At 34.3% G+C, this 19,029-nt stretch overlaps 3 protein-coding genes across 11 annotated transcripts in view; 1 reads left to right on the forward strand and 2 right to left on the reverse strand.

The window, feature by feature from the left end:
- LOC114242320 (monocyte to macrophage differentiation factor) overlaps positions 1 to 3,967 on the reverse strand; it is a 32,091-nt gene extending 28,124 nt beyond the window's left edge. The window contains exons 1-2 of one of the 2 annotated variants that reach the window (XM_028173434.2): positions 3,902 to 3,967; positions 1,680 to 1,870 (exon numbers count right to left, since the gene is read on the reverse strand). Coding sequence is in view for 1 of the 2 variants with exons in the window: in XM_028173433.2 (XP_028029234.1) it covers positions 1,680 to 1,870; positions 3,594 to 3,758 (356 nt within the window). In the remaining variant the exon portion in view is untranslated. Of the gene's footprint in view, positions 1 to 1,679; positions 1,871 to 3,593 lie in introns of both variants that reach the window. The other variant, XM_028173433.2, reaches the window with a different exon arrangement.
- A 2,648-nt stretch (positions 3,968 to 6,615) lies between these two features.
- Positions 6,616 to 9,090, reverse strand: BORCS6 (BLOC-1 related complex subunit 6). Of its 3 annotated transcripts, XM_089740110.1 has the most exons (3): positions 8,958 to 9,090; positions 8,561 to 8,863; positions 6,616 to 8,485 (listed from the first exon to the last, which is right to left on the reverse strand). In XM_089740110.1, the coding sequence occupies exons 2-3, from the start codon at positions 8,769 to 8,771 to the stop codon at positions 8,037 to 8,039; spliced, it is 660 nt and encodes a 219-aa protein (XP_089596236.1). In that variant the 5' UTR covers positions 8,772 to 8,863; positions 8,958 to 9,090; the 3' UTR covers positions 6,616 to 8,036. The 3 variants fall into 3 exon arrangements, with proteins under 3 accessions (XP_089596236.1, XP_028029253.1, XP_028029255.1); XM_028173452.2 differs by having other exon boundaries at positions 6,616 to 8,863; positions 8,958 to 9,071; XM_028173454.2 differs by having other exon boundaries at positions 8,561 to 9,050.
- Positions 9,091 to 10,045: 955 nt separating this feature from the next.
- Positions 10,046 to 19,029, forward strand: part of LOC114242310 (ATPase family AAA domain-containing protein 2) — a 37,070-nt gene continuing 28,086 nt past the window's right edge. For 2 of the 6 annotated variants that reach the window (XM_089740111.1, XM_089740114.1), the window contains exons 1-9: positions 10,135 to 10,271; positions 10,400 to 10,513; positions 12,203 to 12,281; positions 13,299 to 13,377; positions 14,012 to 14,130; positions 14,529 to 14,701; positions 15,370 to 15,462; positions 16,750 to 16,925; positions 18,425 to 18,501. In XM_089740111.1, the coding sequence (XP_089596237.1) occupies positions 10,421 to 10,513; positions 12,203 to 12,281; positions 13,299 to 13,377; positions 14,012 to 14,130; positions 14,529 to 14,701; positions 15,370 to 15,462; positions 16,750 to 16,925; positions 18,425 to 18,501 (889 nt within the window). In that variant the 5' untranslated portion in view covers positions 10,135 to 10,271; positions 10,400 to 10,420. Of the gene's footprint in view, positions 10,272 to 10,399; positions 10,514 to 12,202; positions 12,282 to 13,298; positions 13,378 to 14,011; positions 14,131 to 14,528; positions 14,702 to 15,369; positions 15,463 to 16,749; positions 16,926 to 18,424; positions 18,502 to 19,029 lie in introns of all 6 variants that reach the window. The other 4 variants (XM_089740115.1, XM_089740117.1, XM_089740113.1 and 1 more) reach the window with 3 other exon arrangements.

Raw genomic sequence — 19,029 nt, forward strand, 5'->3', positions numbered from 1 at the left:
GGACCGATTTTGACGGGACTTTCACTGACAGGTAGCTGATGATATAAGGAGTAACTTAGGCTACTTTTTTTAGACTAGCTTCGGCCCGCGGCGTCACTCGCGGTTCGACAATAACCGCGGGTAAAATCGCGGGACTCAACTATCAATAATAAAATTTAATGTTTCCGAAGCGAAGCGAGGGCAGGTCGCTAGTTAATAATATACGACAATTTATGTTGTTCACGTTTTGGAGCGGCTGTTCTAAATTCCCCGAAAGGTCGGCCCGTCGGTCACAAACCTCCAATAATTGCTTATGCTAGTGGAATTCATGAACGCTTGCGTTCAAGCGTTAGCATCGTTATGCAGATCTGAGTTCTATTGATAGTATGGTTGATTTCCAATGCCATTTATATTATTGGGTATATTTTGTTTCGATAAAATTAGAGAGCACGTGCCCTCTTTCGATACATTTAGTATTCAGTTCTAGTATTTAGTATTTAGAGTTCGAAGTCAACTACAACATCGAATTTCCGAGATCGATTTTGTTTCAAAATAAATATTCAATTTATCAAATTAAGTTAATGGTCTGTAGATATTGGCTATACTTTTATGGCTGTGTTTCTATCAGTGATATAATGTCAACTTTGTAATATTGTGATTAGGAAATCAATACTTCAGTTTCAGATTATACTACTAGACAGATATCATAGAAAAATCAGATTCTCAGATTAAAATCAGATCATCAGATTCTCCATACAACTCGGGCACCACCAATCGTGCCAAGATCGTTATATATTATATAGTCTACCTGCCATACTGATATACATAAAAGCATTTCTGATATTTTACATATACTATACTTGAGACCTTAGAACTTATGTCTCAAGGTGGGTGGCGCATTTACGTTGTGGATGTCTATGCGCTTCAGAAACCAGTTAACACCAGGTGGGCTGTGAGCTCGTCCAACCATCTAAGCAATAATAATAAAATAAAAAAAACATAATGAATTTTCGTGAAATAATAAAAAACATGCATCCGTCCTCACAGACGTTTGCGATTGTATTTATTATATTAAATAGAATATTATTTGTAATCTCGATTTAAAACGAGCTCTCGTCCGGTCGTTGCTGGAATAGCCTCTTGGGCTACCAGCGAATAGGTAAGGGGAAAAACGGGCATGTCGCTGGGCATCGTAGTCTGAGAATGTACCACCGTTTTCAATTAAACCGAAGCTCATAATATGCAGGTAACATAATGTCAATAGTGCTCACATATGGTAGTTGAACGTATAAATATTACTTAATATTTACTTTGGACTGTAATACTGTTTATTGGAACATGTAACTTGTGAATCAATGGTGAGGTACGGTCCAAGTTACGCTCCGGAATCTATTTTAGTATGAATTCGACTCGATTATTGGTGGTAGGACCTCTTGTGAGTCCGCGCGGATAGGTACCACCGCCCTGCTTAGTTCTGCCGTGAAGTAGTAATGCGTTTCGGTTTGAAGGGTGGGGCAGCCGTTGTAACTATACTTGAGACCTTAGATATATCTCAAGGTGGGTGGCACATTTACATTGTTGATGTCTATGGCCTCTAGTAACCACTTGACACCAGGTGGGCTGTGAGCTCGTACACATATCTAAGCAATAAAAAAAAGACAGTTCTTATTTAATGAATTAGGCTGAAGTTATTGACTTACGTATCAGACTTGCAACAGCACACTGAATGGAAGGTGGTGGATACTGCGAAGAGAAGACACAGTGCTAGTCCGTACACTACAGCTGCGATGGCCTGGGGCGCATTCACGGAGCGGGAGAGAAGTTCCCGCGCTCCGAGCGAAGCCGGGGCCACGCATAATGCGTGGGTACAGACATTTGCTACATTCTCCACCTATATATACATAATGTTAATTGTTGAAAACTATTCACTTCTATCGTACAAACGATCGTTTAGGTGAAATATTAGAAAATATTTTTCACAAACAAAAGTCTTCGTGTGTTTATTTGTAGTTAACTACGGATGTAGGAATCGTGCTATATGCAGTGCTACGGTTATTTTGTAATTAGTAGCCGGTTTAGGTTGAGCCCATGGGTTGTGTTGACATTTTATTCAGATTACCCACATTAAGATGGATACCTAATTGTGTTTACCTTTCTTTGGTTTTACAATTTTAATTTGATTAACGTTCGCGTTTCATTAAGAAAATACCAAGGGATAAAAGACTTTTTTTTTCATATTATCGTCGAACATAGTGGAGAGACACCAATATGATGAATGGTATTCGCTTAGCCTTAATGAGTCCTTACAATGATTTGGTTTTTAAATGCCAGTTTGTATTGTTGTTGTAAACGTTTCGCTTTCGAGGCGAATTTTCAAGAGGGTAAAAAAATTTGTCTGATCAAAACATATATGTGGGTAAAAACGAATGGTATATTTTAGCTGTGAATATTGACCATGCAAGTGCTGAAACACTGGTCGAGAGCATAACAAATATCAAATTCATCATAAGAACCAATCAAGACTGTGTATTTCTAATAAATAATTGAAATTATTTGGTAATTATCATTTTTTTCCATGAAGCCATTTGAAATAAATGGCTTAACATAATTAAGTCTAACAAATTAATTTGTATAAAAAAAAACACAAATATGGATTAATTATAATAAGAATGGATCGACAGCATGCCACAAAATCATAATTTAGTATGATGGTAAATCATTACTTATCATCTGCGCTGAACAGAGCTGTCAAAAGAAGGTTAATTCCCAAAACTTTCCATTACATTTTAAACTTTCTTTTCAAGATCTTTCGGTCTAAACTAGTTTAAATATTGATGTGTTTGCATATGATTAATTTCAAGGTTCACAAAAAGTTTATACTATTACAAATATTTTTTATAATAAAATATATCTTGTTTCAATTTACAATTACATACCAAGGTAGTGGGTAAATCTAAATGCATTAGAAATCCAAAATTATGGGAAGACCATAATGGTAAAAATCTTACACCAAGTCAGTAATCAGTATGATTAGACTTAGTAGACCATGGCTAATCAATAAGTTTCTAATTTTTCGAATAAAAGGGCATGTTACATTTATTGGTCTTGGATCACAGTGTGTTTCTCATGCAGTAGCTGTTGACTTTTGCAAATCTTTAACAAATTTTTATTTACAATGAACTTCACTATCCAATTAATACCCTTTAGATCAATAGCTTCTCTTCCCTTTGTACGGATACATAAAATATTGTAATTATTATAATTTAATTTCATTCCGAATATTTTTCCCAATAGTGATGTTTTAATTAAAATATTTTATTCAGCTTCGTTAAAATTTCAGTTTACTTTTTATTTTTTTATTGATAGTGTGTAAAAACAACTTGTTTCCACCTCTCAAATATTTATTTATGTATTTTGTTTGTGTTAGGTTTAATTTTTATTCATGTCCATTTATAATATGTTAAAAAAAAATTTACTCAAGATGCTTACAATAAATTTACAACTAATTTTATTATATCCTCAATATATTTTACAGTCAATAATATTGCTTTTAACTTTTTTTAACTTGTTTTATCGAATAAATTTTATATTATAATTCTCTAAAAAATACATACCGTGGTAGGCACATATGCCTTATTGGAAGTAGCACGTTCATTCATCCACTTCACACTCTTGAGTCTTTCCCAAGGAAGATCATATTGGAAATATATTTTACTTTCATTGAATTTAGATTTAAATTTCATTATTATCACAGAAAACAGGCTTACAACTTCCCCCATTTGCACGTCGTACCTCGTTAGTGCTTAGTGTTAGTAAATGGTCATGAGGCTAATGCGTGTAAGCTGAATCTGGTAACTACATTTATAATATTCATGTTAGTTTTAAAATTACATTTTTTTTTTGTTTTCTTTCCAAGACGTACTTGGTTAGACTGCGAAGCGTAACCGCTCCTATCAACAGTACTTGACAGAATGAAAAATTTATTGAGTTGACCGTATGACTTTGGTTACCAGACTGATGTTTGAAATTTTCCTCAAACTTCTATTACAAAGTTTACTGAAAGAAAAAATAAGGTAAGCTTATAACACTTTTCAGTAAATTAATAGAAGGTATTGATGGTTCTCTGTTACAACATTTATTTCGTATCTCAAAATAATATAAAACTCTGAACTAGCAGTTTTCCGTTGGCAATTTTTTTCATACGTTGATTAGAAGACGGCATTTTATTTAAAAAAACAGGTTTGATAATGACATTGGCCAGTCACAATACAAAGTCCAATATCAGTGTTTATTAACGACCTGTGTACACGTACCTATTAAGTGATTTAATGATTTAGTAATTTATTTGTGCGATTTTTTATTTTAAGAATGGAAGAATTACTGGAGACGGATTGCCAGTTTCGTCAGAAAAGGTAGGCGAACACGGAATAAGCCAGGAGGAGTAGAAATTGCTAACAGCGGTCCGAGTGCCTTCGAAGGAGGCCTATCATCTAGGGGCAGATGCATCGCGAATTCATCTATTACCGGATCGGATATTCAGTATTATATTTATACCTAAAGTTGATACCATATTTCTTAAAAAATATATACATATATATATCTGTTGACAAACGAAGATGAAGAATTAAATATGTAGTCTGTGTATGAAATGTTCGTACAATGCAGTAACTTTGTTACTTGATGCCGATATATTTTGATTTTCTTTAGACAAAAATTACCCCCGACATTTGTGGAGTTTCTACCATATGGCAAGGTATTTTTAATTTGATTTAAGTAAGATTTTCTGGCGGGAATGTAAGTAGTATAGTTATCTAAATTTTTATCTAGTTGTATAAATTAAGATATTTTGTTAATTTGGTGTTTCTGCGAGGTTTGAATGTGTCAATGGTGTTTAATTCCAGCTAAAGTGCAGAAGTATGACAAAATGAAACGAGATAGCGATCATAATTCTAACGCTTTGGCTAAAAGACTAATAACCAGATTATTAAATATTAACTATATGATTAAAATCAGCATTGAACTGTGATCAGGATTTTTGGCGAGAATGCAAGGAGCGAAGTTTTTTTTGTTGTTAATTTAGCGTATCTCCAGGTTTATATGTGTAATAACGGTGGTACACAAATATGAAAAATGTAACAAAGTGTAAAAAAGTCTCACAGAATTATCATTATTATATAAAGTAATATAATGTATGTAATTAATAATTGAAGATTTAAACAAACCTCACCCACGCAGCAAATGGAAGCCAATAGAGCCATACATTTGTCGTCGTCATGGCCTAAAGGATAAGACGTCCGGTGCATTCGTGTCGAGCGATGCACTGGTGTTCGAATCTCAGGCGGGTAGGTACCAATTTTTCTAATGAAATACGTACTCAACAAATGTTCACGATTGACTTCACGGTGAAGGAATAACATCGTGTAGGTAATAAAAAATCAGACCCACAAAATTATAATTTGCGTAATTACTGGTGGTAGGACTACTTGTGAGCCCGCGCGGTAGGTACCACCGTCCTGCCTATTTCTGCCGTGAAGCAGTAATGCGTTTCGGTTTGAAGGGTGGAGCAGCCGTTGTAACTATACTTGAGACCTTAGAACTTACATCTCAAGGTGGGTGGCGCATTAACATTGTAGATGTCTATGGGCTCCGTAACCACTTAACACCAGGTGGGCTGTGAGCTGTGGAACGCGAGGAGTAAAGTTGTGTGATTTGTTTTATTTTGTCTACCTATTTAGTAGTATTTCTTCAGGTTTAAATGGTGGTTTATTAACTGTTTAATATCTGTGAAAGTGCACAAATGTGGGAAAATGAAACAAAACCGCTGGACTTAATTGCTCGGGATCTTCCAAAAAGTCCAGTGAAAAAGATGATACCTATGGTATGAAATAAAATCTCAGTAAAATGGTGGTCAGTTTTTAAAGGGATTTTATGACCTGGTAACTAAGCCTTTAGGTCGTCTTATTTTAATTTTAATGAAAACTTTTTTTCTTTGAAAAATGATAATAATATTATGAAATGAAATGAAGTTGATTAATATGAAACATGGCATGAAATGAAATGATATAAAATGAGATGAGATGATATGGTATGATACTTAGATTTTTTCAGTGGACTTTTTGAAGGATCCCGAGAAGTTACGTCCAGCAGTTTTGTTTCATTTTGCACCATTTGTGCACTTTCACAGATATTAAACAGTTAATAAACCACCGTTATTACACATTTAAACTAAAAGAAATACTAAATAGGGAGACAAAATAAAACAAATCACACAACTTCACTCCTCACGTTCCCGCCAAAGTCACAGTTTTGGCGGTCTTGTCTCACCATAGATTATGTCACTGGGCTATTGAACGCAGCTAGTAAGGCCAATTAAGCCACCATTATTAAAAGCATTATTAAGGTTTTTGTATTATATATTGTGTAGATAGTAAACTAGCTTGCAACCCACCTGCTGTAAAGTAGTTACCGGTTTTAAGAACCGTGAACACTGAATTTGTTATTTCAAATTTTATTCTTAAATAATTTATTTATGTACAAACTACATAATTATTAATATAAATTTATGAAAAAGTTTGTTAAATTTTATATAGCGATTATACATTAGCTATAAAAATGTTACCAAAGAAATTATATTATAAGAAATAAACTAATAATCTTTATTGATCACTATAGGTTTATGCTTAACTAAAACTATTGAAGTATTCCAGATGGTCTGTGTGTATACTTCACTGGTGACCCCGACGTGAGGGGGTGATGTGGCGGGTAGCCATCATACAACGCAAGATAATTGACAGATGCCTGAATCTCGCTTACGACATTTTCAAGATATAGCGCATATATACAAGTTCCGAACAACAACATTTGGACCGGCGGTCTACCGAGCAAATATCATCCGCTCGGTGGAAGATCTTTCCTTTCGTCGTAAACTCCCCAAACTATGTATAGAGGGTGTCCCATAAGTGGACCAACGAGCTATGTGGAATAGAAGAAATTTATATGTAAGAATAAATAAATAAATCTATTATCTTAGGTCTTGCAGTTTTAAAGTTGTGGATTTTTTATATTTTAAAGTGAAATTGTCATACAATGTACACAAAATAAATAAATAAATACAAAATCCATTACTATGCTTTTGTAATTTTTCTTACATGGCTTTCTAATTAAAATTATACTTAAGATAAAATTTCAGGAACATGAAAACGGTATTAGTGTACCAAGTTGTTTTTTAAATTAAGTTCTACAGGGCTATAATAAATTTTTTATACCAGTTTTGTTTAAAAATTGCACATCTATTGCTGTTTAATTTTCATGTTGCTAATAATTATTCTTAAATATTAATTTAATTAGGAAGCCCAATGCATAACTACATAAAATAAAAAAAGCATGATAATCGTTTTTTTTTAATGTTAAATTGTGTGTATATCGCAAAACTTCATTTTAATATTTAAAAAATCCATAGCCTCACAAGTAAAATACCTAGGACAATAAATTTAAGTGTTTTTCTTAGATATTAATGTCTTTATGTTTGTCTACAACTTACGGGACACCCTGTATAAGGTCAAGTATAATTCATTCTTACCACATTTGAACAAAGTTATGTACAATGTCATTCTGATAGGCGTGTGTACAATTAATGACATAATACTTTTAAATATTTAATATATTATTTGTTTTAACACTATCATTCTTGACAACTGTGCCAAACATGTGGTATCATGACACTATTAGTGAACTATTTGTAAAAAAGTGCAAGATACATAGAGATCTAGAGATCTGTAGTCCTACAATGACAATAGTCTGTAGAGCTATTAAACACATCTGTAGTAGCAGGATCCTTATCTACGACTTTCCAACTATCAGATACCACGCAACCAAGATTAATTCATTGAAACATAATACATTCCTATTGAGACTTCCACCTTACGCCTCATGTGTGGGTCTCTGGTACTCATGTTTCTAATGTCTATAAGCTAAGGTAAATACTGAACACCAGATGGATCATGAGCATATCTGACAGTCTACTTAATAAAAATATGTACACAATTAGAATTACAATATTAGAAATTATTTTCAAATAACTGTAACAGTCTCTTTATCTCTGCTATCCTTGCTGCCTGAGCTTGTACAGGGATCATAGCTTGTGACACTTCTTCACCTTTTGCAAGTATTGTATACATACTCTTAATGTTATTGTCCATTGCATCGCAAGTCTTCCCTACTGCATCCTTATAAACATCCATATTTTCAGCAGTAAGTGATGAATTTGAATGCAAAATACTAGACAAGTTTTCAATTAAATTATCAACTGATTGAGCAATTTTTTGAGCTTCATGTTCAAGATCATGTAATACTGTGATGTCTATTTGACCTATCTGAGGAGCCAAAATCTGTCTGTATAGCTTTCCTGAAGGTGTGCTGGAACGTGATGCACTGGAACTACCAAAGACAGGTGTTTCTCCTTTTTTAGCAACTGGACTTGATAGTTTGATTTTAAACTCTAAATCATCTGCAACATAATGGGTCATTTCACCTTCATACCTCACATGACCGTCCATGTCTAACGGTAATTTATCTTGCTTACGGTTTTCTGATGGCAAATCATAAGGTCTAGATGGTCCTGCAGTTTTTCCCTGGGTATCTGGTTGTACTTGATCGGAGTGAAAGGATATTTCGCTGTATGAAGCAGTCATTCGAGATATTGCATTTTCATCCATTTCATCTTGATTTTTTAGTGTTTCTTTGGTACATTTTTCTTCTGTCGGGGTCGTGAGTTCTTCAGTGTTTTCAGACATTATTTGGGTATGTATTCTTCTTTTACGATAAAGCAGTATCTTGTATTAAGTAATAAAGTTGTGATGATTATGTAGTACCTTTCAATGGATTGCTGGAAAAAATCCAGCCCATTTTTTTAATGATATCCTAAGGGTTATTATTAAACAATATTATTGCAATAATCGGAAGCAAAATTTAGCGTTTACCGAGTATCTACCAGTAATATTTTAAGACCGAGCATCAAAAAAAAATAAGTTTCCAATGTTTGCATTTACAGTAATTTACATTTTACACTTCAGTTTCAGTTTCAGTCATCTATTTTGTTTGTTAGGGATTTTATGACCGGGTAGCTAAGACCTTTAAGTCATATCTTATTTTAATTTATAATCTATTCTTATTTTTATGAAACATGATAATATGGAGTGAAATGAAATGAAGATGATTCATTTGAGACATTAATCAACTGGGATGAAACTAAATGAAATAAAATGAGATGTAATATAATCTCAGTAAAATGGTGGTCATTTACTAAGATTTATTCAGTAGTTTTTTTTTTATTGCTTCTTTGTGTGAACGAGCTCATAGCCCACCTGGTGTTAAGTGGTTACTGGAGTCCATAGACATCTACAACGTAAATGCGCCGCACACCTTGAGACATAAGTTCTAAAGTCTCAGTATAGTTACAACGGCTGCCCCACCCTTCAAGCCGAAACGCATTACTGCTTCACGGCAAAAATAGACGGGGCGGTGGTACCTACCCGTGCGGACTCACAATAGGTCCAACCACCAGTAATTTCCTTTTTTTTTCGGAGGATCCCCAGAAGTTACGTTCTGCGGCTTTGTTTCTTTTTTCCACATTTGTGCACTTTCATAGATACTAAACAGTTAATAAACCACAGTTATTACACATTTAAATATGAAGAAACACTAAATAGACAAAATAAAACAAATCACACAACTTCACTCCTCGCGTTCCTGCCAAAAAGTGTTTTTACTTTTTTTATCTTATCAAAGCGCAGATGACAAAGATAATTTAAAAAAATACCTGGCCTTTTACTGTTAAATAACTGTAAAGTATTCGAAACGTTGGAAAAAGAAGATAGTAAACGAGAGAACGTATCGTAAAATAATTTTTAATTACTTTCTCAAAAAGTTGAAGGCCAAAAAAATCAGTTTAAAACATTTTTTACAAAAGCTTAAATCCCAGTCGCTTTTTCGAAACATCACAGTTGCGAGGTTCTAAGCAGTAGTCTCTACCAAAGGCCTAAGTGTCAAAATTGCGGGAATTTTTGACATTTGTCAATAAAAACATCGTGAATTGTGAAATTCATTTGAGATCAGTGAAATTTATTGATTTATCAGGTCTTTTACTCTGTCTAATTATAGGAACCATAACTTAATAATGTTTTACGAAATTTAATTGAACTAATTGGTGAGTTTGTATACTAAAAAATAGTCGAAACCCACTAGTACGTAGCGAATTAACATGGCGTTTCGGATCGACATGTGCGGATGATAAAGTACGTTCTTTGTGGTTTTGTTCCATTTAATATTAATTTGTTGAGAATCGTATTCGAGTCGTTAATTCGTTGGAGTGTCCCTAGCATTATTCATTAGTTACATATTAATTCCGTGAGTTTGTATGTAGAATTACGACACAAGTACTGCAATGGTGAAAACCCGTCGCAGTAATGGAGAGAACGGGGAGGTTGACGATGGGAATTACACTGTAAACGTCGTGGGCAGCATCTCAGATGAGAAGGTGACACGCTGTGTAACATGCCGTTTGATTTTGCGAGAATTCCGACCTTTTGCTTTTGTTTAGAACACCATTTTGTGAGCACTTCCTGTGCCCATTTTCCTTATTGTTGCTGCAATTTTATTGCATGAAAAATGTAGTGCTCCTAGTTACTTATGCTAAGTAAGTGTTATATTACTTTTAAATGTACAAAAAAAAACAAATTTCACAATGTAATAGTAAAATCATCAATTAATGTGAAATGAAAATTCTTCCTATACATTTTTGTCGTCTATTTAAACTATTAGTGCAGACAAAGAATATAAAGTAAATTGAATTCACTGCAAGAAAATGATTTTCTTATTTATTTTGGTTTTAACCAAGAATGTTTAAAAAGTGCATGGGGTTTTGTGGCTGTTATGGAGTTACTAGTTTTAATGCATGTCTCTTATTTAAAGAAGCCCATATCTGAATGGTGCCACTCTTGTTATACTACAATCAAAGAATAAAAAATATAAAATAGAAGCAATACTTAGATGTTTATTTATGATCATTTTACTATGGATTTTGATTTACCAAGATTAAAACTTCTTATTACTTAATTATATATTTAAATGTTATAAAAATGGTAGGACAGCTTATTTCTCTTCAAAATATTCACCATTTATTTTTAAACAAAATATCAATAATAGTTCTTAATATGTAAAATAAAATTAATTCACATATTTATGAATGTTAAATAAGAAATTGTTGTGTAGCTGTTGATTGGCAGTTGAGCTCATATCTAACTGTTGTAGTTGGTTACTGTAGCCTATAGAGATAACAACTTGAATAACACCTACCTTGACAAGCGAGTGTCAATAAGTTAGTAAGTTCATAAGATCTTAAGTATCTTCATGGCTTAAAAATTCTGTTTGCTTTAGATATTTGCAAAATTATTAAGAAAAAAAGTGTGAGTTTTAGGCATTAATGTTCTGCATGATCCATTTGTTTACTGCTAATTGAAGAATATTACGTTACTACAATATAATTGGTAATAAAGGCCTTTTGTATTTGAAATTTTATTGACATTATCAAGAATATAATTATCATCTTAATTTGATTGGTGATTTTGCCAAAGAAGTGCCCCTAGACCTAAATGGGTAACAAAAGGCATATCACACACTTAGTGAAGTGGTTTCCAGGTCCCCTAGATATCATAAGGTGAATACCGCTTTGAGTATTTTATAGTGTCTAAAAATGTTTATATTCTAAATAATTTGGTGTTCTAATAAACAATGAAATATCAATATTATACTAATGGCTGTTAAGACCAAAATAATCGTTAAAGCTATTGTGTGTATATTTCTGATTTCATACAATCTAGTTTGAAGTATAGGATGACAATGCAATTGAGACAATGACCTGATGCCTTTGGTAGGTGGCAACTTTCATGTTCAGTTGTGTATGGTTTACATTTCATCATTAATCATTATTTAACACTAGGTGGTTTGCTAAATAAAATCTCAAATGCAAACTGATCCATTGATCTTCACTGTGAGTTAGTGCTAATGTATTCTGTTATTACAATAATGAAGCAAAAGATGAATAACACTATTGTGAACAACAAGAATACTTGAAATAATCTTGATTGGAGTAAAATGTAGTTATATAAAACAGTATCATGTTGAATTCTGCTATTAAACTGTTTAATGACTAACATTAAAAATGTAGGTGTCTAACTGGACCCAGCGAGAGCTGAGGAGCAGTCAGTACAAAGTTACCAGGAAGATCCAGCGCTGGCCTACTAAATGTAAGTTATGTGGATCAGCTTAGACTTGATTTGAATACAATCTGAAATTTATTTACCATATAATTTAAGAACATTATGTTTAGTTTGTTAAAATCCATTTCTCATTTCTTTTGATTGATCCTTAGTATGCCTATTTCATGAGAATTTAAAATTGTTTTTTAATTCCACGTGCAATTTGGTTTTATGAGAACTAATTGATTTAAGCATTAGAATAATATATTCAGTTTTTGTAGTCTTAATACCATCTCTACCTGTTAGAACTACAAAACTTAATTTGATTTAAAATAATGAGCTCTTCATAGTGGTGCTTTAAACATTTTATGTTCGACTGACCGTGACTTCATGGACTTAAGTGGTTTTATATACTTTTAGACTTAAATACTTTTTTTAGATAAACTTAAAGAGCATAAAAATTTAAACTAAATCTTAGTATTTGAATTCTGTCCTGTAATTTTTGTGTGATGCATGCAAAATGGCAGTCCTCAATTAGTGATGTCAGTATTGGTTTTGTGAAACAGTTTCTTCACATCTTGGGCACAATTATTATGAAACTATATGAGAAATATTATCATGTCTCGAGTCATCTTTTTTGCATTTTGTATCAAAAAGCAGCAGATATAAATGTTATTTAGGCAGGCACTAATATCTTAACCTGTGTGCTATTAGGTGGGGTCCCGAACCTATAAACAATGACGTGAAGCCCTATTTGATTGAGTTCAAAGTTGTATGTCCTGCCTTTCATATGTGAAAAGATGTATACACAACAGAAATGTGGAGACACAGATCACAATATGCCCTACCAATATATCTTTAGATTAGTAGGTACTATACACAGTACAATAGGACAGTTATATTTTATTGACTAAAATATGAGATTTGTACAGGCAATGTCTACTATTAAAAAAATGAGTATAAGTATAGTGCAGAGAAGAATAGTGATTTCTTCAATAACTGAATTTACTACTTCATTTTTACAGCACTCTAAATCAAATTATAAAAATATTTTACTTTTCACAGATCGCAAGCGTAGAACCATAAAAATGCCACGAATCGTTTTCCCTGAAAGCGATACAGACCCTGAGAAGTACTCGAGGCGGTAAGGGCATACACATTATTTTAAATTGACTGACCATCACAATTGTGAACCTTAGAAATGAGTGAACACCTGTTTGTGTTGGAATGTAAAAGTGAGATTTATGTTCAGCACTTTTTGGTCTCTAGTTAGTGTGATGACAGGGCACTAGACATAGGTACCATGAAGAATATTAAAGTTGTACACTACAACTATCCAGCTGCTTCCACTTCAGTCTGTTATTAACTCAGATATAATAATAATAATATATCAATAAATAAATATCTACAATGAGCTGTGTTTTTCATCGATTGAGCACAGATTATGTCATCATGGTTAAAATTCTAATATATCAATAAAATATATATAAATGGAAAAAAATGATTCGAGCCCTACACCCCAGCAGAGGGTAATAGGAAAGAATGATGATGATGATGATGATCATAAAATAGGTTTGTTTGTTTGTATATTATACATTCACATTGCCTTTATCTGTTTGGGTAGAGATTTTGTAGGCAGCTCAGTCGTGCTTTTTGTCACAGAGTCATCATCGCACTACAGGTGTGGCGCGAATAGTCTCAATAAACTAGTATTTCATAACTTAATTCACGACAGTCATTGCGATAAGTTAAACGGTATTTCATTTTGCCTCCAACAGTTCACGACAAGTAAGAGTGTTTTTTGCTGATGATAATGACACAACAAACAGGATCCGTCGTAGTCGAGCGCCCAGGAAGAATTACATGGAAGACAGCGAAGACAAACCAATACAGGAAAGTAAGTATTGTGAAAATAAAAGCACTGAAGATAGAGAGGCAGACCACAATCTGTCTCATGACTTGCACACGAAGCCTGTGGAGGGTTTAAGATTATGGAAAAATGTTTCCAATATAACTTCTATAGCCTATCCACACCAACTTTGGTCTGAGAGTGAATCACACAGTATCACAATGTAAATACTGTCTATCACTCATCTAGAGACACGAGTTCAAATTGCATTGTAATAACAGATATTCTACCAGAATGTGTAACTGCATTGTGACAACTTTTTTTTGGGTGTAGAGATTGAATCACCCAATCATGGGGTGCCATAGGGTGGCATAATATGTATAGTTGAATCTAGTAAATGGGCCCTTCGTCTATAACAGCCTAAGATAAAAAAAAATTGTTTAAAGATGTCAGAAGAAGTTGCCGCAAGCGCAAACTGCTCCATCACAATTTCAACGAGAGCTGGATCACTAATGAACTAAAAGTGAAAGGATACCCAGACTTGTATGGCTTTCCTGGTTCCAGTTCATCTGATGAATTCACTTCTGGCGATGAAGCGAGAGTTTCTTCAAAGAAATTGGTGAGTACCTAACTTTTTCTACTGGTTCTTGGTCACTTGTGAATCTGCACTTGCAGTACATTCTGACTCCATCTATTCATGGATCGTTTGGAACCTCGGGGTCTGCGGAGGGACTTCGGTTCCCTCTGTATTCTGTACCGTATGTTCCATGGGGAGTGCTCTGAGGAATTGTTCGAGATGATACCGGCATCTCGTTTTTACCATCGCACCGCCCGCCACCGGAGTAGGGTTCATCCATACTACCTGGAGCCACTGCGGTCATCCACAGTGCGTTTCCAGAGATCTTTTTTGCCACGTACCATCCGGCTATGGAATGAGCTCCCCTCCACGGTGTTTCCCGAGCGCTATGACATGTCCTTCTTCAAACGAGGCTTGTGGAGAGTATTAAGCGGTAGGCAGTGGCTTGGCTCTGCCCCTGGCATTGCTGAAGTCCATGGGCGACGGTAACCACACACCATCAGGTGGGCCGTATGCTCGTCTGCCTAAAAGGGCAATAAAAAAAATAAAAATAAAAACAATTCTATCATGGCCATGGGCTTGGTCATCTAGAATATAATGAAAATGTTAGACTTCAAAATAAAATTCACTTCACCAAAATATATGAAAATCTAGTTTATCTATTCTCACTATGGTGCACGACATCCAGCTAACGTAGTCGTGTATTGTAGACTCCGAATCACCCACAAACGAACACAGATGAAGACACACAGCTGTCGAGACAGCGTCGTACTTCAGCGAGGTTCACCAACAAGAAGAATAATGTGCGTAACCAAAAATATACTTTTTTCTTGTTCCCTAATATCTACCGTAAGGCATCAATATACTTTTTTCTTTTTTTCTTGTTCCTTAATATCTACCGTAGGCCGCAATATACCTTTTTCTTTTTTTCTTGTTCCTTAATATCTACCGTAAGGCCTCAATATACTTTTTTCTTTTTTGCTTGTTCCTTAATATCTACCGTTAGACCTCAATATACTTTTTTCTTTTTTTCTTGTTCCTTAATATCTACCGTAAGGCCGCAATATACTTTTTTCTTTTTTTCTTGTTCCTTAATATCTACCGTAAGGCCTCAATATACTTTTTTCTTTTTTGCTTGTTCCTTAATATCTACCGTTAGGCCTCAATATACTTTTTTATTTTTTTCTTGTTTCTTAATATCTACCGTAAGGCCTCAATCAAATGTAATTCAAGTGTATCCTGGTCACGCTTAGAGAAGCGTGACCAGAGATTAATTAATAGAGATTAATGTTACTAGATACCTGAAAACGCAATTTTTGCTAAAATGCTGTCGCGCCATCTATCGGCAGTTGATGGTGCTATTGATACAGACATTCTTTAAAATGCAAAAACAATTGTACAAAATATCAATTAAAAACATGCACGAGCACATAATATGTAGTTTAGTGAATTGTTTGTTGTGTTTTTTCAATACGACCAAAACATTTCTTTTCATAAATATCGCACCCTCAGACTTTAAGTGGCTTAATCCAAAATTCTTATTTTTTGGTAAACGCCAAAAATGTAATTGAAGAATTGTAATTTTTGGGTTTTTAATTAAAAAAGTTTTGCCTTGTTGTTGATTTACTAAGGTGGTTTAAAAGTGACGGAAACTATGCCTTTTTCTTTTCTAAGTAATTTAATTTTCCTTTTTAATTTTAAACAATTTTATAAACCGTTAGATTATATGTTTATAAGTCCTTTAAAATATTATATAAAACACATTTTCTTAAAATTTTTAGTTAGGCCACTTCAATTTTAAAGGTGCGATATATTATCGATTAAAATGTTAGTTTTCTTAGTAATTTTCTATTTATGTTCATCTAAAAAAAATTGTTTTCGAGTTTTATATTAAAATTTTATTACGACCTCAATATTATTTGTTAAAATTGTCTGTTGTATGTTGGAAATCACTGTTCAACTAATCGATCTACACATAACTTTGCGGTCATATAAATCAGAAATAGACAGTATCTATGAGATTGGGTACATAATAAATACACATAATAGTTGTAGAAAACTATACACTGATAATAGTTTACAATATACAGGGTGGTACTGAATCGGATTCAGAAGATGAGAATAATCAAACGGTTATAGAAAAGAAACCGGCCAACGGTATCGAAGTAAACAAGGCTGATGATAAGTTGATGCACGTCGACAACGGATGTAAGAGTGAAAACTTAAAGACTGAAAGAGAAACGGTGCAGGCACAGGACAGTGAGAGGTGTGTTTTTTTTTTTCATATACAATATTTACCATCAAATAAAAAAAATAAAAAAATTGCATTTATTTAATAATAATAATTGCATTTATTTACTCCACAATACAAATACAAATAAGTTTTCAATTAATATAACATAATAATTCTAATTCTAAACAATATGACAATATATTATACTAACACAGTGGGGATAAAACGGCCGCGGCTCAGCTTTGTGATAGCTGAAACTATCACTGTTATTCTGCCGCTGCCTGTAATCTTAATCTATAAACTAAATCTAATAATACCCAAATTTAAAATTATGTGGCATAATTTACAGAATCCCTGCCTCCGCACTTTGCTGCTTAAGTAGACATTCCTTATTAAAGTATTTGGAAGGGTTTACTCCTTGTTAGATATCTATACTAATCTATACTAATATATAAATCTACAGTGGTTTTTACGGATGTCCCGCTATAACTACTGGACCATCGTTTAAATGATATTACTTTATAGTATTAGAAAATACTGAATTTCCAAATTTTAATTTTGTAAGTAGTTTGCCGATTTTGATTGTTTTAAATTTTTGATGATATATGGCGATATAAACTGGCTACGTAACCAGAGATATGTAGCCAGAGTCTACAATTTTGTCTGGGATTTAAAACTATTTTAAAATTGAAATTTGAAACTACATATTTTAGTAAAGCTTCGATGCAACAGGGTTGAGAATTCGACTTCATGTGTCAATTATGGGTGGCAGCATTCCTGTTGTATCTATGGGATTCCGTCACCACTGAACACTAGCAGTAGCTCATTCACCCAATCCTGTACCAACAGAATTATATCCCAAAAAATATCACCATGAAAAGTCATATTTTAATGCTTTTCTTACTGCTGATGTTAAGGCTACGTACGGACTATGCGGTTAGCCGCAATACGGCCATTGGCAGTTTACGTTTCACCGTCGCTTCGCGCATTTTATCGATAATGACCTATTGATTTCGATACAGAAAAGTTTATAATTGAGATACAAAATAGATAAAGTAGGCGGTCACCGTCCTCGCAGAACCCGTCGCTTGCGACGAAGGGTTCGACGAGTAAATTAACCCATAGACACAGTCCACTGAGTTTTTCGCCGGATCTTCTCAGTGGATCGCGTTTCCGATCCGGTAGTAGATTCTGCGAGGCACTGCTCTTGCTAGGGCCAGTGTTAGCAACAGTCCCGGTTTGAGCCCCGTGAGCTCACCTACACGTTAGGGTGAAGCTGAAATAGCCTCTCAAGTCTATCAGCATAGGTAGGGAAAAAAAAGATACAGAAAAGTTTATAATTGAGATACAAAACAGATAATATAGTAAATAGCTGCTGCTTTTTCGACGTCCATCTTGGAAATGGATCGATCCAACCGCAAATTACGACGGTATCTCATCCGCATCCAACAGACGGATGGCCACATTGCGGGTAACCGCTTAGTGCGTAGGTACTTTATTACCAACAAAAATCCTGAATATTTGTATTTCAGCAACCAACCACCCTCGAGATCTACCAGAAGGAAACCGAGAGGTAAACCGAAGAAAGACGACAGCCAGAACGAGACTGGTAAATACACACAGACAGACTGTTTGACATATAAACGAGTAACAATAGTATCTTAATGAGTTTCATCGTCGGCGTAATGGCCTCATGACCGCACGTTTCTTAATGTATGGTTATGGTGGTCCTACTACGAACTAGACTAGTATTTATTTGACGCAGTTTTGTTGTTTATATATCGATAAAATAAGACTGGGCAGATTTAATATGAAACCAATTTTATTCGACAATATGGAGGGCGCCAAGCGAGGAATCTTCTTGTGTCAGCACGCCTGCATCAAATCACGTTTGGGAGGTCTCAATTAAGCTATAGGCCTGCGTTTCATACTCTTAGATGGATGGACGAGCTCACAGCCCACCTGGTATTAAGTGGTTACTGGAGCCTATAGACATCCACAACGTAAATGCGCCACCCACCTTGAGATACAAGTTCTAAGGTCTCAAGTATAGTTACAACGGCTGCCCCACCTTTCAAACCGAAACGCATTACTGCTTCACGGCAGAAATAGGCAGGGTGGTGGTACCCACCCGCGC

Source organism: Bombyx mandarina, chromosome 03, assembly GCF_030267445.1.
Source record: "Bombyx mandarina strain Sakado chromosome 03, ASM3026744v2".
In the NCBI taxonomy this organism is placed as follows: Eukaryota; Metazoa; Arthropoda; class Insecta; order Lepidoptera; family Bombycidae; genus Bombyx; species Bombyx mandarina.

Excerpts from the sequence above, each read along its gene's own strand:
- BORCS6 (XM_028173452.2), bottom strand. The coding sequence starts at position 8,771 with ATGTCTGAAAACACTGAAGAACTCACGACCCCGACAGAAGAAAAATGT.